We start from the raw sequence: 25,780 nt of genomic DNA on the forward strand, positions 1-25,780 counted from the left end.
GACGAGGGCGAGATATTCGGCGAGTACGTCGTTTTTGGCCTGGTATTCGCCGCTGATATGGGATGCGACGAGTTGGGAATCAGTGTAGATTTTGATCTCTCGTGCCCCTATGTCCTCGGCGAGTCTCAGTCCTGCGAGGAGGGCTTCATACTCGGCCTGGTTGTTCGACGTGTTGAAGGAGAGGACTAGAGATACTTCTATGATAAGACCTTCGTCGTTTTCCAAGATAATGCCTGCCCCGCTGCCCGAGCTGCTTGATGCGCCATCTACGTAGATGGTCCATTTGTCTTTAATCGTGTCGGGCGAGTCGGCGATAGAGGTCATCTCGGCTACAAAGTCCGCCAGCGCCTGAGCTTTTAATGCCTTCCTGCTTTCGTACTGAACGTCGAATTCAGAAAGCTCGAGGGACCATCTTAGCATTCTGCCGGCCATGTCTGGTCGGCTGAGGAGTTGTTTGATGGGTTGATCCGTCCGAACGAAGATTGTGTGGGCGAGGAAGTAGTGTCGTAGCCTCCTGGCCGCTATTACTAGGGCCATGGCGACTTTCTCGATCTGTTGGTATCGTACCTCGGGTCCCTGTAGGGCTTTGCTGGTAAAATACACAGGTTTTTGCCCGTCTATGGTTTCTCGGATCAAGGCCGCGCTGACTGCCTCGTTTGAAACGGCCAGGTAAAGGTACAGAGGCTCGTTGTCGTCGGGTCGAGAAAGGACGGGCGGCGAGGAAAGTACTTGCTTGAGGTGTGTCAGTGCTTGCTCGCACTCCTCGGACCACTCAAAGGCTGCTTCTTTGCGTAGCAGTTTAAAGAAAGGGAGGGCGTGCTGGGCGGACTTCGCGACGAAACGTGACAGCGCAGTGAGCATCCCGTTTAACACTTGGATGGATTTTTTATTGTTAGGAGTGGGGAGTTCAGAGAATGCTCGGCATTTATCCGGGTTGGCTTCTATTCCCCGTTCGGTCAGATAGAAACCGAGGATTTTTCCTGCTCGGACGCCGAAGGTGCATTTCTCCGGGTTGAAGCGCATCTTGCAGGATCTGGCCCGCTCGAATACGCGCTCGAGATGGGAGGTGTGGTCGGTGTCCCCTCGAGACTTGACGATCATATCGTCCATGTACACCTCGAGGGTGTCGCCGATCTCTCCTCGGAACACTTTGTTCATCATCCGTTGATACGTGGAGCCCACGTTTTTGAGGCCGAAGGGCATTACGTTGTAATAGTAATTGCCTGACTCGGTCATGAACGCCGTGTACTGCTTGTCGCTCCTCGCCATCGGGATCTGGTTGTAACCTGAATAAGCATCCATAAAAGATAATAATTTATAGCCGGCCGAGTTGTCGACCAGTCTATCAATGTTTGGTAAAGGATAGGCGTCTTTTGGACATGCCCGGTTAACATCAGTATAATCAACACACATTCTCCATTTTCCATTAGATTTCTTAACAAGTACAACGTTTGAGAGCCAAGTTGAATACTTGGCCTCGGAAATAAAATTTGCCTCTAGGAGGTCTTTTACAGCTTTCTCGGCAGCCTCCGCTTTCTCGGGAGACTGCCGACGCCTACGTTGAACTACGGCCTTTGCGGCTGGATTGATGGAGAGGTGGTGGCAGGCGACCTCAGGGTCGAGTCCGGGCATTTCCGCGGCGCTCCAGGCGAACAGATCAGCATTGGCTCGAAGGCAGGCTATGAGCTGCTTCCTTGGAAGGTCTGGGATCCCTTTGCCGATTTTCACTGCTTTGTCAGGGTTTTCGCCTAAGGGGACCAGCTCGAAATCACCGTCCGGAACTGGTCGGAAGGGGTGAGGTGACGTCGGCTGCGTCTCTTCCCCAGTCTTTAGTTCTTCCTCTGCAAACCGGGCATCCAGGTCGACCGAACTGACGTTGGTTGTCTGATGCTGGTCTTCTCGAGGACGCTTGTCTTCGGCCCTTGGCTTTTTGTTGGAGCTGGTCGGTGGAGCGATCAGTTCTAATCCTTTGACGGAGGCGTCGAAGATTCTTCTGGCTGCTTCAATGTCGGCGTTGATGGTGGCCACTCGTCCTGTTCTCGTGTAGAACTTCATCTTCAGGTGGACAGTGGATGGTACGGCGGTCAGCTCGGCCAGAGTGGGGCGTCCGATGATGCAGTTGTACAGGGTTTTGCAGTCGATCACCAAGAATCTGATTTTGACTTGCCTAGAGGCCTCCCCTTCTCCGAAGGTGACAATCAGCTCGACGTAACCCCATGGTTTAGTGGTAGCTCCGTTGAAATCTTGAAGGTCTGAACCCACGTAGGGAGTGAGGTGTAAGTCGTCCAGCTGGAGTGTCCGGAAGAGATGGGAGTACATGATGTCGACCGAGCTGCCTTCATCGACTAGGACCCGTCGAACATCGAAGTTCGCCATTCTTGCTCGGACGAGCAGAGGAATTGTGGCGTTTGGGGCTCCGCCGGGTAGTTCTTCTAGGTAGAAGGTGATTGGTTCAGATTTCCCTCGGAACTTTCTCAGTGTAGGGCCGAGGTCCGCGTTGGCGCTGAGCAGCTCATCGAACTTTCTCTTTACTGAACTGATGGTGAGGGAGCCCGGATCTCCGCCGTTGGAGACGACCATGGCGAATGGGAATCCTTCCCATTTGCTGAGTGCGGCAGGTGCCCCGACCGATGGTATGAAATCTTCAGGTCGGGTCACTGACAGGGCTACTTGTAGGGGCCTGTTGTCCGGCGAATTCCCTTCTTCAGAGTTTCTGTGGTCGTCCCTTCGGGAAGGTTCCCCTTTCTGTGTGTATTTTGAAAGGCGACCTTCCTTGATCAGTGTTTCAATAGCATCCTTGAGGTGGATGCATTCCTCGGTCAGGTGTCCATGGCTCCTGTGGTATTTGCAGTACTTGGACTTGTCGGTTCCTGGCCTTGCGGGGTTTGACTTTGGGGGTCTGATGTTCGACTTTTTGAAGTCAGTGTTTTGGCATTCGGCTAGGATCCTTTCCCGTGAGGCGTTCAGCGGGGTATATTCGTTGAAACGACCAGAAGGTCCCCGACGTTCTTTGATGTCGAGAGACCTGTCGTCTTTCCTTCTCTCGTGCCCGTGCCTCGAAGTTGAGGGCTCATAGTTTGAACTGCGAGCGGCGTCGCTGCCCCGCGAAGCTCTCATGGTAGCAGCCTCTGCTTCCTCATATGCGATGAAGGCTTGAGCCTTGCGAAGGAGGGCGTTCATGGAGTGGACTTCCTCAATCTTGATGGCCTTTTTGAAGTCGCTTCCGGGGAGGAGCCCTCGTTCGAGTAGGTACCTCTTCATGTAGTCCGCGGTCTGCACTTGGACAGCTTCTTTGTTGAATCAGTCGAGGTAGTCTCTCAAAGATTCGTTGGTACCTTGGATTACCGCCTCAAGGTTTGCTTCTGATTTCGGTTGCCGACGAGACGCGGTGAAGTGGCTTAGGAAGAGATCCTTCAGCTCAGTCCAGGAGTGGATGGAGTTAGGGGGCAGATTCCTGTACCAGTTCATCGCGCCTTTCCTTAGCGTGGTCGGAAAGATGCGGCATTTGATGGATCCTCGTACCACATGGTAGTCCATGACAGCTTCAATGCTCCTTATGTGGTCATCGGGATCGGTTGTCCCGTCATAGTGGTCCAAGGCTGGTGGTTTTTCCATCCCCCGGGGAAGACGAACACGCCGGATTTGCTCGGACAAGGGACTGCGGAAGTCTTCTTCGTCGCTAGGCTCGGGGGAGTTTGAATGTCTTCGCTTGGATTTAACGCGGGTTTTGCCCGAGATTTTGCGGTTGTCTTTTGGAGAGTGCTCGCGGACTTTCTGCGCGGCTTTGGCGGGGCCCCGGTTTTCCCGCTCGGGTGAGAGACTCTTGGCTTTAGTGGTTTCAGGCTTCTGATTCTTCTGAGTCTTTCGAGGTGGGGAGCGGGAATAAGACCGCTGGCGCCGGTTTCTCCTTGAGGGGGAGCGAGACCTGGATGGGCTGCGCTTACGATTTCTCCTCGGAGGAGACCGCGGAGAGGAGTAGGAGCGCGACCTATGGCGCCTCCGGCGAGGGGATCGATATCGTCGCCCCCTTTCCAGGTCGTGGATGCGGTCGCCCTGTTGGCGGATGAGGCGGTTGGTCTTCTGCAGCTCTTTGAGTAGGAGAATGGCGGTCGGATCAGCGCCCTCGGGAATGTTGATCTGTTCCTCCTCCTCAGGGCTACGGCTTCTTCGCCTGTCAGAGGTGTGGGTGAACGAGGAAGCAGGTTGCCCGTCTCTGGTATCAGTCTCATTCACAATTTGGAGCTGCTCTGGTTCAGTCTGGGGTCGGGTCTGCCCGTCTTCCCCGTTCTGGACTTGTCCTTCAGGATGGGTCTGTTCGAGATTCTGGACTTGTTGAAGAACATGCACATGTTGATCGCCCAGAATCTTTTGCCTCTGGGGTTGCGAGGCCTCATGTCTCGGCCTTCTCTGTCCGGCAAGGGCACGTTCCTGCCGACGGCGATTCGTCACCTCGCGGCTGGAATCTTCAATCAGTTGTTCCAGGACGAAGGGATCGGAGCTAGGTATGTTGTTGTTGGCCATGACGATGGTGAAAGGTTATGCTTTGATCTTTGTTAAAGAAGGGGGAGCAAGGTTCCCACAGACGGCGCCACTGATCGTACCTGATCAGGAGAATCGTCAAGGCGCAGTATCTGGCTTGAAGAGCAAGATGGGGGGGGGGTACCTGCAAGGTTCTCCGATGCTTAAGTCAGTAGCTATCAGAGAATGAGGTTTAGAGTGAAGAATAGAATCCCTGACCCTCTAGTGAAAGAGGGTATTTATAGCCCCCAGCGCTGGGCCAAGGTTCCCTAATTGGGCCAAATCCAACTGGAGGCCCACGTGCTAGGGAACTGCCAGAACGTCCCATGCTAGGGCTGAGTCAGCAGGAGACTCACGTTCCGGATGATCATAGCGTAGGGTTCGGAGGTGGTTGACCGAATCCCTCGCTCCGTGACGCGTGGTCTTCGTGCGTGGATAACTCCTTGACGGTTATCCAGTAAGTGGGCCCAAAGGTTTGGGCCTGCTCGGCCAGAGTCTTCGCGAAGGGCAGCCCCTATCCGTTGTCCAGTAATTGGGCCCAAGGAAATTGGGCCTGCTCGGCTGGTAACAAGGGTTGGGCCTGCTTGGCCCAGACCAGAACAATTAGTTTGCACAATATCTCTATTTATAGAGAAATTTGTGTCATTTGGTTAAGGGAAGCATTTTTTAACCAGTGGTCGTTTACTATTATGTATAATTTCGTTCATACATTTATCCAAACAATGCGTTGGTTGAGTGGCAATTTCTTAAATCCGACATTTATCTAAACAATGCGTTGGTTGAGTGGCAATTGCTTAAATCCAAGCGTGCCTGTTATTATAAAAGATATAATAAATAATAGATTTGCAATAGTTATAAGCTATGAGTCAACAACATCAAATACATCATATAATCATACCTCAATCATCACAGTAATTCATGCACAACTTTCACCATAAAGCTTTCATATAAATCACATAACAAATACAAGTATCACCAAATCACATAGCACCAACCAAATTATGCAATGCCACATAGAATGTTATGCAACAACACTTACTCAATGTATGTTGTACCAATTTATGAACGCAAAGGTCCATTTCGCTCCCTGTTCCACCGCCATATGATATGGTTCGCTCTTGAAGCGAAGCACATCACAAAATTCGTTACCGCCACTACAGGTAACACTTCACTAATTCCCCAACATAGAATATCACTACAAAAAATCGGGTAAATTATGGCGGTTTTAATAAGACGGTTATCTTAAACCGACATAATGTCTCCGCAAATGAACATCTCCAAGGCTGTGTACGTATTCCCTTCTTATTCTTCTCATTCTCCAAGGTTGAACATCTCTCACCGAAAGTTACGATTTCTTAATCATATCTACACCGACGTAAATCAACCTCACATGATTTGAAGATTTTCATCCTGCTTCAACTCTTACAACTTACAAGGTTTAATTTTTCTCACTCTATTCATATTTCTACCGATGCATTAAGGTTTAAAATAGGTTACTGAAACAAAATGGGTAAATAGGGTTCAAGGTTTCTTATCTATGAGATTAGTATTTGGATTAGGGTTCATTTTCACTAGTTGTTGAAATAGAATTATTCCATCGTGGAGAAAGAATCCATTGTTTTGATATATTGTTATTTATTGTTTTAGGTTTCATGGGGCAATGTCTCAGCAAATGATAAATCACATTGTTTATCAACATGATATTGATATGGATACTCAACTCCTCAAAAAATTAAAGGTTAGACTCAAATGATCAATTGAGTTTTCTTCGATTTTTATGTGTTTTTTTTTTTAATCAAGATTTTATTAAAGAACCAAAAGTTCTACCGAAGAGATTACAAAGAACGGGGCGAAACAGACAAAAGCCCCGGAAAAAAAATTACAAGCCAAATATAATTTAAGAATAATACAAAAAAGGGTCATTTGTAAACTCAAAGAAATTATAATTGGTGCGGGTAATTTCTCCGATGAAGGACCATCTCCACCAAAGCTCCTTAATGCTCCGAACAATATCGGAAACATTCCAACTATCATTTCGGAAAATGATCCCATTCCTAACCTTCCAAATAGACCAACAAACCGACAACCACAACGATCCTTCAGTACCAGCTCTAACATTGTGCTTTTTGCAAAAAAGATGCCAAACCAAAAAGCAATTCCCGATATCTTCAAACTTATAATCTTCCATACCCACCCAACAAGCTATTTTATTCCATATCACGGAAGACACCGTACATTTAAACAACAAGTGATTCATAGATTCCCTCTTCAAACCACACAAACAACAAGAATCTAAAGAGGGGATGATAATACCTCTAGATAACAAAAGATCCCGTGTGGGTAATCTATCTAACAAACAACGCCAACGAAAAGCCTTGACTTTTAACGGAACCACCACTTTCCATATCAAAGAATAAACACTATCATACTTATTCAAAGGCCCTCTCGGTAAGTGAAAAAAACTAAGAAGATTATAACAACTACGAACCGAGAACGTACCGTCCGGTTCCGCGAGCCACCGCACACCGTCCCTCACTCCCGGCCTCAAACGCACACTGCCCAGCACAGTTCGGAGCTGTTGCCTCGCCATAGTGGCAGCCTCATTTTCCATCGAATCCGGGATGCCGAGGTCCCCCCACTCCCACGCTTCACCTCTCCAACCTCCCATACCCGCCACGGATACGAATTTTAACTTTGAGGAAGAAAAAGCCAACGGAAATAGCTCCTTGAGACTCCTCCCCTCTTTCCGAAAAGAATGCCAAAAAGATGTGTTGAAGCCATTACCGATTTCGAACCTACACTTTTCAACAAAAAAATCATCATGATAAGAATTTTGCAAAGATAGGATATCTTTCCACCACAAAGAATAATAGCTATTCTTGTAATGGTTTTCATCTTTTTTGATAACTTGGATGTTGGTATCTCCGTATCTAGCTTTCAAAACCTTCCACCATAAATCATCCGCTCCTCTTAAAATTCTCCAACGCCATTTATTTAGGAGTGCCAAGTTAAAGTCCCCAATTCTCCGAACACCAATACCTCCTCTATCCACCGGCAAACAAATTGTCTTCCAACTCACCAAATGCACCTTTTTCTCCTCCCCCACCCCTCCCCAAAGAAATTTGCTTTCCATTGTCGAAATCTCCATTAAAACTTTCTTGGGGGCCTTATAAAAAGAAAGCCAAAAAATAGAAAGACTACTAAGAACCGAATTTAGTAGAGTCAATCTACCTCCAAACGATAAAAACCGGTTTTTTCAATCCGAGAGCCTATTCTTTATCTTGTCCAAGATGAAATTCCAAGAAGAGATCCTTCTAGGATTGATTCTGATATATCTTCCATTTTATAGGTTGAATGGAAATAAGGTTATTATCTTCCCTTCTATAGGGTGACCCGTTTCTGTTTTATATTGGCTTATTGATCTGTTTTTACTTCCAAATCAATAGTATCAACTACGTGTGAAGGTGGTGGAGGGTTTTCTGCAAGGATTGGGTAGCTTTGAGGAAATTACATGTTTTTTTCTTCTTATAAGCAAGGAATAATATATAACGAGTACTAGGGGTACTCGAACCCGCTTACAAAACAGGGGTACAAAGCTCAGAACAAGGAAATTACTGACCAACTGAAATCTACGTTAGGTAAAAAAGCGAGTTTTTACAAAAATCGTAGAAATTACACTTGGAATAAGCAATTTCGCCGACAAATGCCCATCTCCAAATCTTCAATTTGATCTCCCATGTAATATCGCTAACGTTACACAAACAACTATTAAAAATAATGTCGTTCCTTTTCAACCATAGGCCCCTAACCACTGCCATCCAAATCAGCCTCTCCTTCTTTCTATGGACATTCGACAATCTCGCTAACTCACTCCACTGCAGAAAGTTTTTCCACGGGATCTCTTCATGGACCGGGTCCAAACCTGTCCAAAGAGCAATATTTTGCTACACCCGCCTCGCTACTAAGCAACTAAAGAAAATATGTGATAGCGATTCGACCTCCCCTGCACAAAAAACACATAACGCATCTGAATTTGATGACTGGATGCCTCTACGTACCAACCGATCTTTGGTTGGTAACCTGTTTAAGAAACATTTCCAAACAAATCCCTTACATGTGTTCTAAGGGGTGTTTGCTCTAATACCATTACACACTTCAACTTATGAAATATTTATCTTTTTTTTTAATTTATAGATGAAACAGAACAGACACATAGTTCTTTAAAAAATTCAAGAAAAAAAGATCAAGATCTTAGTTATTACACTTCCGGTCTCCTTTTCAAATACCTTAGTATAACTTCAGGTTTCAATATAAAATCTATTCTTTTATTGTTTCACTTGTTTTAATAATATATAAATATTAGTTTTAGATTTCCAATTAAATTTTTTTGTAAACTCATTCATTTAGTATGTAAAGATTAGTCGGTCCTAGATTTCCAATTTCCAACAATGTCATATCTACAACATTAGTCATGCGCAAGATGCAAAGATTGTGTTAGGAGTTTCATCACCTGTCCATTCAAATGAAAAGATGATGCCTAAGGAAGCAACATGTTGAATGAACTTAGGAACTAGACATATGCATTTTTAGTTTTTTCCCTCCAATTATCGTTAGTTGTGACTTGTTTTGTATCAAGAACAATATTTTAAGATTTTGTTTGTCATGCTTTAATTTTGTTAGTAGTTTTTGCCATGCAGCCAGCCACATAATTAATTAAGATAATTACATGTTAGGTTGGAAGTTCTATATTAAGAATAACATCTTATCTCTTGCCATGTTGAAGGACTTGAGGAGTTTGGTTGCCCATACAATACCATCCATGGTTGAAATACCTAGTTATTTACGAGTTTCGTAATTTAACGTTTCTCATCTTATTACATTTTAGTGTCTCTTGTGATCATATTGTAGTTATGTAGCAAAGACAATTGCATATGCCTTGGAAGAGTCTTTTTTCTTATTTTGACATATCTCAGATATAAACCAAGATGAGGTAAGTTTAATTTATTAAACTTAAACTTTATCTAAATTATTGTAATAGTCTATTTGTAATGATATGCACTTCTACTTGAATAGATACTTATTGCATATTATGGATGTTTCTACACTGACAACAATTAGCCTTAACTGAAATTATAATTTGTTGACACTTATTATCATGAAGGAAAATATAAAAGCTTCTTTGAGCCACCAAAAGGTATTGTCAGCATCTCTTTTATTCAATTGAGGTATGTTCAAATTTTACTTTTCTATCATGCATCATGAGTGCTTTCTATGTAGTGGAAATATGACATGATTGTAATGCTTTTTCTTTGCTTATACTAGGTTCTCTTAACTTCTTTTGAAGAAGTTCTGTCACCACTTCCGTATACATTGCTCGCGGAAGCTCAAATATTAAGGAATCGAGCAAAGAGCCTTTATCAATCAAGCCACCTTTTTGAGAGCACTCACATGCTTAACAAGAGAAGAAATGGCCTTGGACTTTTTTGGTGGCTTGTGATAGATACCTTGAAGATAAAGGAGATTAAAGGTGATCCATTACTTGATGCAAGTGCATTTAAAGCTTTAATCGGCCTTCTCTAATTGGCACAAGTAAATTTAGTTCTCTTAGTTAAATAAGTCTCTCTTGCTAGGTGTGAAATGAAGTATGTATTTTATAAATTTGTGGCATCAAAATACTTGACCCCTATAATATAATTGTGTTTTTCTAACAGTGACAAATATAACAGTGATTAACTCAGAATATATATTGAAATACATTTGGTATTATATTGAAAATTGTTTCTTTTTATATATATATATATATATATATATATATATATATATATATATATATATATATATATATATATATATATATATAAACTCTTGGCGGGACTTGCTGTTATTTCTTTTTAATTCTTAACAAAAAAATATAACCGACGTATGTCGGGCGGTTAGAATCAGTAAGTTGTGGCGGTTAGAATTGCCATTAATTACAAAATATAACCGACGTTAAATGGTAAGTATATTACGGAGGTTACTAGAAAACCTCTATTTTATACCTAACCGGAGAAAAATATACGGCGCCATTTATGTAAATTGTGGCTTTGAAACCGCCGTAATATTACTTTTCTAGCCGCCATAATTTACCCGATTTTTTGTAGTGAATTAGCTACCCGCACTCGAATCACCATCATAGAATCGCGATCACATCATAACTAGAACTGAAGTTCTGATACCATGGATGCATGATTCACAACACGCAGCAACAACAACAACATCATAATATATACACATTGGTCCTCTGTTAACCGTGCATGCCAACATTAACACACTGTCATCAACACAATTCATCTTACTATATCATTATAGTAACATTAACATAACAAAATTTATGAATATTATTACTACCAACAACATTATTATATTCAGCAATCCAACAGTTTAACAGTCATGGCAACATCAATATCACGTAATTTTATTACAACAATACACCGATTTCATAAACCAAACATATAAACCAACAAATTCATCAACAAAATAAGCATAGAAATAATACCTAAACATCTCATCTATTACTACCATGTTATAGCTCTACGCGTTAGCTTTTCAACGCTTCGAACGGTGCGTCAAACAGATTTATAGAACACAAGTTATGACACTTTCAATACACGCTGTCAAAACGCACTCCTAGGCCTCGCCCAATGAATTACCACTCGCTCCGAGTTCACCTGGTGAATTTCCTAATTTTTGCCTGAAGCTCGCTCGACAAATTTTGCGATTCTAGCAACCCCTAGATGCGATTCACTATAGTGCAGGCCTTCCTAATACTCAAATTTTGACTCACACGCCATCCAAATCGCTTAAGAATCAGTATGATATAAACTTAAACAACAACAAATTCACATATACCTATAAAATTTATATCATAGTATATAACTCATCATCAACAACAATTATTTCACAACATTCCTCATTAATCTATTAGAATACAATACCTACATTTACCCTCCTTCATACTAATCATAATCGAAAGTAATCACTTACCCTTACCTTAGATTATCTCTAGCAAATGCTTCTCCAAGCTCTAATGGATGAATGCTTCTCTCAGTTTCTCCTTGCCCTAGCCTCTTTCTCACGTTCTTCCAAATTTTCACGTAGATCAAAATAATCTCTCTTTTCCCCTATTTTCCTTTTTATTATTAAGAAATATCCCTTAATTATGTTTTTCCTCATATGTCCTCACTTACTCTCAAAATGACCACCCTGCCCTTATTTTCTCTACACATCTAATTTATATTATTTTTCTCAGCCAATAATTCTACTTTATTTTCTAATTCATGGTCATACACCCTCACCAATAATCAAATAACACAATAATTGTATAATATTCATAAATAAATATATAAGCAACGTAATTCTAAATAGGGGTGTTTCATCCGCCGCTAGAGTGGTATCATTCGCGAACTTCACCTTGTTCTTCATGGAATGATTAATTGTAACAAGTCAATCTTTCCTCACTGTCATTTACGTTGAACATCCGGAGTCCAAATACCATTGATTGATGCATTGTATTGTCCAAAACCTCTAAAATATCAAGACCGTCCCGAATCCTTGGTCACGTAGCTATATAAATCTCTCATGTAATACCATGACAAAATATTCTTCAAACTTTAGAAGAGAAGTCATATAGAAAAACAAGGGTATTGAATCTGACACAACAAACACTGTGGATGTGTTATCATATAAGAACTAGTAAATGCCCATGCTATTGCCCGAGATTGTTATAAATAATATTATTATATAAAGGTAAGTAAAATATACAATAAATAATATATATGATTGATTAAAATATAATATAAAGAAAAATTAGCATAATTAAAATAAATAATATAATTTATTTTTTAAAACAGATAGACACTTTTAACGTAAGAACTTAATTGGAATACACTGACAGTGTAAAGAAGTTTTACACTGTCAGTGAATCATAACCGTTAATCTATTGATAGTGTAAAAAAATTTACACCGACAGTGCATAATAATTAAACTCTTAACGTAATAGAATTAAATAATTATAATTATCATAGTTTAGTTATTAAATATAAGCATCAAGTTGTTAAGAACAAATATTACCAATTTGAAGCAAATTTAATTTTTTATTCAAATATTAGTTTCATATTTTTTATGTATTGTTATCTTTTTTATATTTATCAAGTTCAAAGATTTGTCTATTTTTTTTAAAATAAATTTTTATCAATAAAAAATTTATTATCTGGTATTTTTTTTGTTAAAAATCACTCAATAACAATATTGGTTTCACATTTTTTATGTATCCCTTGAAATTATTTATCTGGTGTATTTTATACTTATGACTAACAAATATGTATAACATGCAGTTCCTTCTGAAACCATCCACTCTGGCAACTTTTGTAGCCTCCCACATAGTGTAAGTTTGCAAGCATAGTTGGCGTTGATTAATAGAGACCGGACATGCGAGCCATCAATATGAGGCAAAAAGGATGACTGTACTGTCCATCATCACTAATATGCTTGCAAAAAAATTTCAAGTATCATGTCGTGGATTAGATCATGAACACGACAGGCTTTAGCTTTACCATTCTAATTTGAAGACAGTAATGAAGTCAGTGATACATTCTTCTGTTATGGATATCAATAGAAAAATTAAGAGAAATATAATGTCTTAAAATGCTAGAAAGCAACACACTTACTGATTGATACATAATTTTGAACTAAAGTGTTGCTACTCTTGGACATTTTCTTCCACTCTTACCACATTTCATTTAGAAATGTAACTGAGTTTTTGAATAACGAAAAAAGAAACAAAAAATTTAACAATCATTGAAAGGAAATCTCTCATTTAACAATATTGCATACATAATACATCACATAAAACTCAAATCTTAAACCAGAAGCAAAATATCTCGCAACAATCATTATACACCATAGATGAAAGCAGAAATGAAGAAAGGAAATCAACCGAAAAATAAGGTCTTAAAATGCTGGAAAGTAACAATTACAATACACAAACAACTCAATTATCATTAATATTATTAAGGAACATAAGTCCCAAAATGTTGCAGTAAAAGTCTCTGGAGAGTCCTAATCACCATTGCATTTGAAATTGAAGGCCAACACCTACCAAATCACAGGAAAATTTATCACTATCGATTGTCTTTGAGGATCCAAAATAGTATTCATATTTGGTGATGCTGAGTTAAAATAATAAATCATGTAACAGGAGAAAAGTAAGATTGTATTTGGATTACTGAACAATAACTATTCTCATGCCTATGGAAAACAATAAGTATTATTAATAAGTTTAGGAAGAAAAAGCACACCTTGGACTTAAGTAGCATAATCATTGATTTTAACAGTGGGCATCTGCTCTGTGATCCAACTCAAATCCTCAGTATAAGTTTTCCGCTCACCATCATATCTATTGTTTTGAATATTGAGAACTTCAAGCTTCTCTAGGTGTAGGATTCCTTTCGGTAAATTCTCAAGTCCGCTGAGTTTGCATAACCGAAGCTTTTTCAGAGAAGGAAGTGCTCCTTTGTCGATAATAATATCTCTCAAATAAGGTAGTTCTTCAAGATACAGTTCCTTTAGTTTCTGAAACCCTCCATCTTCAAAATGCAAACATACACCTACATAAGCATTACTGACTAAAGAGAGGGACAACAAGTGCTGCAAACGTTTTAGGGATTGCGTTGGATCTTTAAACAGTAAGGACCTCCTCAGCTTCAACACAACCAAATTTTGAAGCTCTGGAATCCTCTCTGGCAACTTCTGTAAACACCCTTCTAGTGTAACTTTTTGAAGCATAGTTGGCGGAGAAATCAAATCCAAATAATTGAGATTACCAGAATATGATAAAACATATAGTTTCTCCAAGTGCCGCATTTCATTGATTGAAGAAGATAGTATGTTTTCATCGTCTGCATAATCATTAAGCAATCCCAAATCCCTCATCTGTTTCAGCTTTCCTAACTCTTTAATTGCTTCTTCTGCTCTAATATCTATAATAACATTTCGTAGCGTTTGTAGAGAAGTCATCTCTCCAATACCATTCTTTAGTTCAGTCAGAGACATCTTATGGCCAATAAGATGTCTTAGCTTTCTAAGCTGGCTAATCTCTTTTGGCAAAACAAGGGGATTTATGCTACCTGGATCTCTTATTTCTAAGGTCTCTAGGTTCTGGAGCATGCCAATGGATTTTGAAAGTTTTCTAAGCATTCTTAATCCGAGGTGTAAATACTTCAAATGGATCAAATTTCCAAACTCAAGAAAAGGACCGTGATATAGCATACCTTCATGATCAAGAACCTTCAACAACCTGAATTTTGTAGGGATCATCCGAATATCCGTGGAATCTGATAATGCACCATTTTTTTTAAAAAACAATGACCGAACGTGCGACCTTTCAATATCCAAATTTAAATCATCAAGACCCGCTCTTAATTCGGAAGTCACTGATAAGCGTCGAACAATTCCACTTAAGTTTGACTGTCCATCATCACTAATATGCTTGCAAAAGTTTAAATCCTCATTTTTTTCAAGGATCATATCGTGTATTAGATCATGAACACGACAACGTTTAACCTTACCATCAATTCTAAGCGAGGATACTTGCACCAAGCTTCTATGGACCAACTCTGTTAAATACCCCTGTGCAACTTCTTCCAAAGTCTTCCCACTTTCCTCCTTCACAAACCCTTCAGCTATCCATTGTCGAATCACACTTTTTGATCTAACAATATAATCTTCAGGAAATATTCCAAAATACAACAAGCATGGCTTGAGATAATAAGGCAAATCATCATAACTTAAACCTAAAATTTCTTTTATCCCAATTAAATGTGTATCTTTCTTTAGCTCGAAACTTAGGTTTTCTCTAAATCTCTGCCACTCAGCCACATTTTTGTCTCTTGTAGACAGAAGACCACCAATGGCAACAATTGCTAGTGGTAACCCCTTGCATTTTTGAACAATTTCATTAGCAATATCACTGAGCTCTTCTGGACAACGCCCACCATCGTCAAATTGGAATGCCTTCTTATTGAACAACTCCAAAGATTGTTCATGAGTTAAAGGTTGCAACTCAAGCAATTCAACAAAAGAAGATTTTTTACAAGACATCGCAACATCTAGGTTTCTTGTTGTGATAAATATCCTACTTCCTCTTTTATTATCAATTGCAGCAAATTCAATAGCATCCCAAAAATGTACATCCCAAACATCATCAAACATGACAACATACCTCTTTTGCTGCAGGTAGTTTCGCACTTCATCGGTCAATGACGCTCGATCCATTTGAGATATATCCCTAGGAGAATTGTCTCCTTTTTCTTTGCAGAACTTTTTCAGCATCTCCCTCAACAAGTCTTCAGCATTATATGATTGAGAGACTGTGATCAATATACGACAACCAAAGTGTCTGACGACATCTTGGCTGTCATAAACTTTTTTGGCAAGAGTGGTTTTTCCTTGGCCTCCCATTCCTACCACAGAAACTACAGTGCGCTCACCCCTTCCCTTTACCATCCAATCAACCAATCTTTTCCTTGGCTCTTCAAAGCCCACAAATTCAGATTCTTCAATGTAAAGAGAACCCAATCGAGGGTCATGCCATTTGGCACTCGGACTTCTTCTATAACTGCTTGATCCTTGATCAAGAGAACGTTGGAAGCCATATCTTTCACTTCTTTCCTTGATCTCACGAATAGATAACTTAATGTCTTGAATCTCGGACGGTATTTGATGGCGAGGGATAATTGTCTTGAGTAAGTGAGCAATCTTTTGGAATATAGGTACACATCGAGGTTGTTGTTCCACCTTCAGCTGGATCATATACTCATCAATGACATCTTCAATGCGAAAAGCTGCTTCCCTGACTTGCTTCACCCATGTTTTGACTCCTTCAGCTGTTGAAGCTCTTTTGTCAGCATCCTTAAGGAATGCTTGAATACATTCAAGTTCATCTTTAATATCTGCAAACTCCTTGTGAATACCTCTCAACAGCTTGACTTCTTTCGTTAAGAGTGGAAGTAGTTGGTCAATAACTAATGACACAGCGATTTCCGCCATATGAGTTGAGATCTGAGTAATGCTGTTTTGTGAGATGAAGATATACGTACTACTACAAAGTTTGTATTACTATCATGAATAAATGGGAATCTATAAACCATGTCTTGTGGATAAGGTAACAAACAAGTACCTCATCTTGTTATATAAAAATATACATAACTAATGACACTGCCACTTCCCCCATATGAGTTGAGATCTGAGTAATGCTGTTTTGTGAGATGAAGATATACGTACTACTACAAAGTTTGTATTACTATCATGAATAAATGGGAATCTATAAACCATGTCTTGTGGATAAGGTAACAAACAAGTACCTCATCTTGTTATATAAAAATATACATAACTAATGACACTGCCACTTCCCCCATATGAGTTGAGATCTGAGTAATGCTGTTTTGTGAAATGAAGAAGACTAAACTGTTTGTATTCCAATAATGAAGAAAGGGAAAAAAAGGAAGTTGCTTGTGATCCACTGAATGGGAATCTATAAAGCATGTTTTGTGGATAAAAATATATACAAGTTTCATTTAATTTGTATCTTTTTTAAAAGTATATAGTAACTTTAAGATGTTATTTCATCCCTTCTATTTCATATTTTTTCGCTTTCACCAAAATTTTGTTATCTGGGATTTGTTTATAAGTTTTTAATGAGACAAATATTATTCTTGTCATTGGCTATTTATTTTGAAATTTATAATTTTCTATTTTTGAGGATGTCTTTGAATCTTTGTAGCTCTGACACTCTGATAAAAGACGTGTCTGTCTCAGTATTCGAAACCAACACCAACACTTGTTATTAGGTTTAATTTATTTATTTATTTTCAAGGCGTTGACGTGTTAGTGCCGGTGTGGTGTTTCAGGTGTTCGAGCTTCACATGAATGAATGCATGTAGTTTGTCCATAGTCGTTGAATTAAAGTTACTAAATACTTAAATGAGAACAACAAAAGTGTTAAAAATTAGTGTATCTTTTAAATTTAGTGTTAGAAAAATGCAAGGGAGATAGTGTCCTCTAAGAGAGGAAAGTGAAGGGTGAAGAAGAGAAGAACAAATAAATGTTAAGGAGGAGAGTGGGAGTGATATTGAATATATAGGGGAAGAGTGTGTGGCATCAACGGTGGAGATTTTAGGGTCCACATGGCATTATCATCCAAAAGTACCTAAATTACATGACAATGCAAAATTTAATAAAATATCACCAGCCTAAGTCTAATGGAAAAATATCTTAGAAGCTGCGTTTTAGCATTAGGAATATTTACATTAAACAAACCTTAAAACAATGTAACTCTCTTTGCATTTTAAATGCTGAGCCCAAAATGAATTCTACTTGAAAAGCAAACCTTGCTGCTATATCTGAAGCTGACTTTGTTAGAGTTACCTCATCTGGGCTCTTCCTCTCATCAAATTCAATCGATTCTTGCTTCGATACCAAAATTGGTGTGTGAGGAGTGTTGTTATTATGGTGTGTTGTGGATTTGATTAATCAGGTTAGGTGAGTGGTTCTGAGCATAATATCGGAACCAAACGAAACTGCCAGTGAGAATCCCATCATTGAGAATTGAGATTCTCAAAAGGGTCACACCAAGGTTACTCAACAAGGTTTGTGTCTTCTCCCGGCAACTCCACAACATTTTCAACACATTTTATTTTGGCTTAATTGAAAGCTTTTTATTAAGTGTTTTTTTTTTAGCAATTTTGATAATCAACTCCCTTTTCTTCTTCAAATTTCCATTGATAAAAATTATTTAGCTATGTTTGATTGGTCACTTTCGCACTCCCTTTAGTCATTATTATAAGCAAATAATAAATATATCTGGTATTTTATGTGGATCAAATATATTTATTATTCAATGAATCTAAAAAGAGAATATTTGCTTATAATTCAGGCCGGAGAGAGTAGATAACCATTTTTTATCATGAACTTATACCTTATTTTACTAATTTATACTCTCTTCATTCTTATTTATAAGTAAATTTTAATTTTTTAAATTTATTAAATAATTGATGTATCTAACCTATATATAATTTAAATATATCAATTATTTAATAAATTAAAAAGTCAAAATTTATTTGTAAATAGGAATGGAGGGAGTAGCTTATTTTTCAGACACTATTTCAAATAGCGTTTTAGCGTATAACTTATCATTTTTATTCCATTTTTGTCCTTACTATTTTAATTAAAATCCACCAGTACCCTTTATAGTTTATTTTAATTAAAATAATTACATATTAAATAGCTTTTATGTCATTTTAATTTATCAAATAATTGAATCGTTAATTTGACTAAACACTTCAATTAGCTTATCAGCTATAAATCACCTGCCATTAACTATAAGTTATAAGCTATCAATCATGAGCCATCAATGCTAGCTATAAGTTATCAGCTAACTTATCATTTAACCGCTATTTTTACCAAATACAGCTTTAGTCTTAAATACACTTTTCATCTCTTATTTAATGTTTATTTTCCAATTAAATCAGTTTAGTTAATAGCGGTACAAAATCGCAGATTTGAACTTGCGACATCCTATTTATTCATCTTTAAAAAGGTAAATTTCAGTCACTCTTATAAAAAAGTTTTAATTTTTTTATCCTTCAACAAGTGTGATACCCGTGCGTTCGCACGGGTACCCGTCGTTTTCGCGCATTTGGATTGAGAAAAATAAAAGGTATTAGTAAAAGATTAAATTTGGGTTAAAATGGAAAAAGTTATAAAAATACTAATATTAAAAAAATTGAATATTGAAAATAAAAAGTAATTAAGAAAACGACGGGTATTGGACAATAGACATTGGACAATATTGTCTATTGTCCACAATATCTATTATCTAAGGCAATAAACTTAGTCACATTTACTTTCAACGTACTAACATCGCTTCTCGTTAATATTGAATATTTAAATTAATAACTTCATGTTCCCGTTAATATTCAATAGTTTGATCAATAACTTCATGTTCCTATTAATATACAATATTTTGATCATTAACTTAATGTTTTCGTTAATATTCAATATTTTGATTAGTAACTTCATGTTTTCGTTAATATTCAATATTTTGATCTGTAACTTCATGTTCCCGTTGTTATTCAATATTTTGATCAGTAATGTCATGTTCCCGTTAATATTAATATTTTGACCAGTAACTTTATGTTTCCGCTAATATTTTGAACAATAATATATATTTGTATATAAATATTCTTTTTGTTTTGAAATTATTGTCATAATTTAATATTTTCGTTAATATTCAATATATTGATCAGTAACTCCATGTCTCCGTTAATATTAAGTAATTTTGATCAGTAACTTCATGTTCTCATTAATATCAATATTTTGATCAGTAATTTCATGTTCCCGTTAATATTAATATTTTGATCAGTAATTTCATGTTTCTGTAATATTCAATATTTTTATCAGTAACTTCATGTTCCCGTTAGTATTCAATATTTTTATCAGTAACTTCATGTTTCCGCTAATATTTAATATTTTGATCAATAACTTCATGTTTCCGCTAATATTAATATTTTGATCAGTTACTTCATGTTTCCGTTATTAGTAAATTCATGTTTCCGTTAATATTCAATATTTTGATCAGTAACTTCATGTTCTCGTTAATATTCAATATTTTGATCAGTAATTTCATGTTCCCGTTAATATTAATATTTTGATCAGTAATTTCATGTTCTTGTTAATATACAATATTTTTATCAGTAGCTTCATGTTCCCGTTAATATTCAATATTTTGTTTAGTAACTTCATATTTCCGCTGATATTAATATTTTGATCAGTAACTTAATGTTCATGTTAAAATATTTTTATTAGTAACTTCATGTTCCCGTTATTAGTAAATTCATGTTTCCGTTAGTAATCAATATTTTGATCAGTAACTTCATGTCTCCGTTAATATTAAGTAATTTTGATCAGTAACTTCATGTTCTCGTTAATATTTAATATTTTGATTAGTAATTTCATGTTCCTGTTAATATTCAATATTTTTATCAGTAACTTCATGTTCCCGTTAATATTCAATATTTATTTTGATTAGTAACTTCATGTTTCCCCTAATATTATTATTTTGATCAATAACTTCATGTTCTTATTAATATTCAAAAAATTTATCAGTAACTTCATGTTGCTGTTATTATTAAATTCATGTTTTCATTATTATTCAATATTTTGATTAGTAACTTCATGTTCCCGTTAATAGTCAATATTTTGATTAGTAATTTAATATTCCGGTTAATATTTAGTTTTTTGATCATTAACTTCATGTTCCCGTTAATATTAATTGATTAAAATCAATCTACAAATCAAATATATTATTTCATATATATAAATATTTGAATGAATCGTATAATTATTCCTATATATAAATAATTTTGTTTTGGAATTATCTATAAAAATATTTAAATCAATAGTAAATTTATCTTAACACCCGTTTTCTTCCTAGAGAAAACGCTCCATTGATATCTAAGTATTGTAATTGTTTCCAATTGAAATCCATATTTGCTTCACAATTCAATAACGAAAATATCTTTTTAATAGGCAATACACTTTATATAATCTCGTCCCAAACTCACCGGAATGAACATCCAAAGAATTTTTTTCCCAAAGGTCTCCCAAATCAGGTTCTTACCTGCAATCCTTTGTTAGCTTGACTTCCACTTACTAAATCAACGTAACAACTTAATCATCATCACTTAATAGCAACCACAACTTATAACAACAGCTTATAACAATAACAACATAACGATAATCAATAAACAACGAATAATAACAATAACTTTATCACGCGACTTAGTATGTGACTCAACTATGCAAATGCATGTGATACCATTTGGAGCATAACTCCCATCGTGTTTTCCATTTTCAGGCCATCGTGGTTTCTATTTTCAGGCCATCGTGTTTGCCATTGAGGCCAAGGCATAAGCCTTCATCATCACCGTGTTTGCCATTAAGGCCAAGGCATAAGCCTTCATCGCTAATTTGTCAATCCAGGCAAACAATGTGCCAATCCAGGCCAACTTAATAATGCAATGTATGCCATGCGACCTCATCTTCAACAACAAATACACAATAATGCATCAACAACGTACATCAACATACGACAACAATAATTACATTACAAGGCATAAGCATATATCACCATTGTACCGATAAATAGAGGTACTCATCGTCACTTCAACAATGGCCATATGCCTACAACTTAGTATTGCCAATAAATAGAGGCATTTCAACACAATTCTCCATTTGTAACTTCACAGTTTAACAACAAAAACATATCAACAACAGTAATTTAACAACAACATCAACAACAAAACAACCTTGGCCATAAATAAGCCCAATGATTCATCACCACCTGCAGATTCATATTTTCCAACAAAGTATACAATACACTGTATCGACCAAAAATACTACAAACGCTTCACGTAATTATTCGGACAATTCAACTATTTCCGATTAATTAATTTCTACTAGGATTACTAATATTTCTGGCTCTGTACCGCTATTATCAATCATGTACTGTCGTTATTTATTACTAACTAGTTCTGTTACATTCTAACTTTGTAAGTATTACCGACACTGCTAGTTTACTAACTAACTCCGTCATAAACCAATCATGTTATTCAATTAAACTGACTCTGTTAATAATATATTAACTATGCTATTCCAATATATTATCTTTTCTAATTATACGGATGCTGTATATTTCTCCTGCTAAATATACACTGACCCTGTTAAGTATCACCTGATGTTACTATTGTGTCCTGCTACTGATAGTTATTCTGCTAATACTTATTCTGTATTTTACTGCTACCAAAATATGCACCTCTGCTACCTACATATATTAACTCTGTAATAATTAATCCAACTATATGAATATATGTTCCTATATCCAAATTATAGTATTAATATAATAACTATTCATATTCATATTCTTATAATTATTATTATTATATTAAGTTTCATTATGGTAAGAATCATTATAATGTATATATATGTACATCTCAGGAGCATATATATATATATATATATATATATATATATATATATATATATATATATATATATATATATATATATATGTGTGTGTGTGTGTGTGTGTGTGTGTGTGTGTGTGTGTGTGTGTTTGTTATAAGAAAGTGACGTGACAACAAAGAAAATAGTACATAACATAAAATAATCTAAATACATGCGCTTGGGGTTATGCCCCTCGGCACACTTAAAGGTGACGGTAGTCACCCCCTTTACCAACCATGTGTTGATTGGCACAGACTACAAGTAACCTCCCTGCCGTTTGGCAGGGCCACTAGTGACGGTCGTCACTGTCTTTCTTTTCAACGCAATTTTCAGCCCCGGTGCCTGCATTATTAACTTCGACCCAAATTTTTTTATACCAGAACACCAGTCTTAGTTTTCCAAAGATGATTAATACCAATTTAATTAATAATCACTTGTATCCAAGACAACAACACAACAACAACAATTATCACCACAACAACAACTAATTTCATCGAATCGACACAACTCAATCACTACAATTATTCCATGGCAGAATTCATACAGCCTAATCCCACATAAAATTTATCATAAACCTGATTATAGAGATTGAACCCCCCTTACCTTGTTTTCGGAGTCCACTCTACAATTTTATGGTCGATTTCCGTTTCTCCGCAGCTTCTAACTTTTTCCTCGAACTTCTCCAATCAATTTCCGGAACTGCTTCGCTTCAACTTTACGGTTCCACAAAACTCTTCCAAACTCTTGTGTTATTCTACTGATACTAAAAACCTAATTCCCCTCTTATTCCACTTAACCAACATAATTATTATTACTCTCACAATTCTAATTTGGCTTATTTCCTACACCTCCAACAATACTATTACCACCATAAAACCAAGCCCATATGAAATATCTTATACTTCACTTAATAATATTATTTCAATAATATTCTACAACTTAGATCAATTATTCCATTGATAATACCAATTCGCAAATAATATTTCTCCGACTAATCCGACTAAATAATCCGACTAATTACTTAACACCTCAAATCAACACACAAATCTAATTACGCCCTTAGAATAATAATGATAATTCCATACTTCGACTAATTCCAAAAAATAAATCCTTGACTAATTTAATTAACCAATTAATTAAATTAGGGGTGTTACAATTACCAGAAAAGAATTACTGGAAAAAGCAATATGTACTGCCTCAAAATACTAAATGGTACATGATAAGCATTAAAAGGTTGGGTTTTACCAAGGCATCCTAATGACTATATTGCTTCTTGTGAATAATATCAGTGTGACCATAGGTGCTCAACTACATTCTCCTTTGAAAAACAGAAATCCCATTTCCAAACCAGTAGTTTGTGATAAAGAAAAAACACTTGAAAACCATGGAGTATAGAATTTCAGCTTTATAACGTTTTAGTCCGATGTAAATGATATTATAACAAAACATTGGATAAATGGATTAATCAATCTCTTATATCATATGTATTTAATGGGGTATAAGAAATGAATCCTAAAAAAACATTGGACATGAAAGATATCAAAATGTCATAAAAGTATAAAAGTCCATGCCTTGTTGTTGTAAGCTTGTTGCAGTTCCGGGTAGTTTGTGTCAAAATCATAGCATTAAGCATTAAGCAAAATTTAAAATAAAAAAGTGAAAAATACATATCCATTGCAAAATATTGGAAGTCATTCAAGGACACTCCTTACCAACAATTTACATGAAAATAAATTTCTACTTTATTATTCTTTCTGTAAAGTGACATATACTTACCTAATATTTAAAGGCTCTAATAGTTGATGATCCATCAGGCCTATGAAATTAGCCAGGACTCAGGAGAATGTTCATAATAAATGGAAGAGAATTATCGATTGTATAAAGATCCGATGATAACCTGCACAGAACATCATAAAACATGAAATATACAAATTTCATTGTAGTATAATCAGTTATGGCCTGAAGACATTGTATTCTAACATATTCAGTATTCTTCCACCCGAGGTCTGATCAAAGACTTGCATAGGTGCATTGATAAGTTTGCTGAGCAGAACCATCATTAGTGCTACAATAAAGATTCATCATACATTAACTTGGTGGGAATGTGTCCCAGTGCAATGACACAGAGAGCGATCATGATACAAAATACAACAATGTCATTTGCAACACCAAGTGGACATAGCATTAAAAAGAACAAAAATTAAAAAGAAAGGAAGTTGGACCACCGATCAAACACATTGAACCAACTCAAATATTAAAAAGAAAATTTTACTGTGTTCATGAGTAATTACAACACAGTAGATATAGAGGAGAATAGAAATTTACCTTAAATCATTAGTATGGGAAGTTGTCAAAAGAAATGTCTATTTCTTTTCCATCCAGTATTGCAGCACCAAGATCTTCTTCAAATGCTGAACAGTTTTCAGTTACATCACGAAGAGTAGAAAAACTAAAGGTCGATCCTTTTATACCAACTTGCAGCTTCTAATGGAACCAATTATAAAATTTGGTCCAAAAACAGCCACATTTGGATTCTGTATCAAGATCCCAAATTAAAGTGTTTTGAATTAGATAAATCTAATAATCTTGCAGATAAGAACATGATTTGGTTTTCATTTGTTTACAGATTATGGAGGGATGGATCTTACAAAGATATGGAGTGTACAGTGTTGATGACAGTGGCAACTAAAATCGTTATTTGAATCATGAATTTACCTCTGCTGTCTATGACAACATATGGCCCCACGTATCCGAACAACAAATGCTTTATTAAACTAAACTGGTAAATTATTTTCACAAACAATAGCGATTAACCAATCCATAAAACACTGCAAATCGCAAACTTGTTATGCATTCATGGCTGATGTAAATGTTCAAGACATCTTGATCAATCCAGAACCATACACCTAATGAATTTTTGAAGTTATGTTGTTTTGGGCTTTGAATTTATCAAAAGTAGGGACTTTTTTCAAGCTTAATCTCTGGCGGTTGCTCTAAAACCAGTTATTATAATCTGCAAAATTTATAAACATGACTATGTTAGTTTGGAAGAAATCAAAATCAAACTTTCCAAGGAATACTGGTTAAAGTTTTAAAAAATAACCTAAAGAATAGCATAAATTATACTCTCGGTCGCAGAAGGAAATCCTATGATAAAATA

General features: G+C 36.9%; 2 protein-coding genes and 1 long non-coding RNA gene across 5 annotated transcripts; 2 read left to right on the plus strand and 1 right to left on the minus strand.

Moving 5' to 3' along the window:
• Positions 1-5,473: 5,473 nt before the first annotated feature.
• On the plus strand, positions 5,474-8,030 carry LOC131662332 (uncharacterized). The gene is made up of 3 exons (XR_009301521.1): positions 5,474-5,954; positions 6,166-6,256; positions 7,868-8,030. It is a non-coding gene; the product is annotated as an uncharacterized LOC131662332 (long non-coding RNA).
• Positions 8,031-9,380: 1,350 nt separating this feature from the next.
• LOC131662328 (E3 ubiquitin-protein ligase UPL1-like) lies at positions 9,381-10,238 on the plus strand. 3 transcript variants are annotated; one of them, XR_009301511.1, is made up of 3 exons: positions 9,381-9,508; positions 9,680-9,743; positions 9,841-10,238. XR_009301511.1 is itself a non-coding variant. In XM_058932095.1 (2 exons), the coding sequence occupies exons 1-2, from the start codon at positions 9,674-9,676 to the stop codon at positions 10,096-10,098; spliced, it is 297 nt and encodes a 98-aa protein (XP_058788078.1). In that variant the 5' UTR covers positions 9,519-9,673; the 3' UTR covers positions 10,099-10,238. The 3 variants fall into 3 exon arrangements, 1 of the variants encoding a protein (XP_058788078.1); XR_009301510.1 differs by lacking the exon at positions 9,381-9,508 and having other exon boundaries at positions 9,519-9,743; XM_058932095.1 differs by lacking the exon at positions 9,381-9,508 and having other exon boundaries at positions 9,519-9,712.
• Positions 10,239-13,418: 3,180 nt separating this feature from the next.
• On the minus strand, positions 13,419-17,068 carry LOC131662327 (disease resistance protein RPM1-like). Its single transcript, XM_058932094.1, has 2 exons — positions 13,857-17,068; positions 13,419-13,653 (listed from the first exon to the last, which is right to left on the minus strand). Exon 1 carries the CDS (start codon positions 16,603-16,605, stop codon positions 13,864-13,866), a length of 2,742 nt encoding a protein of 913 aa, XP_058788077.1. The 5' UTR covers positions 16,606-17,068; the 3' UTR covers positions 13,419-13,653; positions 13,857-13,863.
• Positions 17,069-25,780: the final 8,712 nt, after the last annotated feature.

The sequence above is a fragment of the Vicia villosa genome, linkage group LG3 (assembly GCF_029867415.1).
Source record: "Vicia villosa cultivar HV-30 ecotype Madison, WI linkage group LG3, Vvil1.0, whole genome shotgun sequence".
Taxonomy (NCBI): domain Eukaryota; kingdom Viridiplantae; phylum Streptophyta; class Magnoliopsida; order Fabales; family Fabaceae; genus Vicia; species Vicia villosa.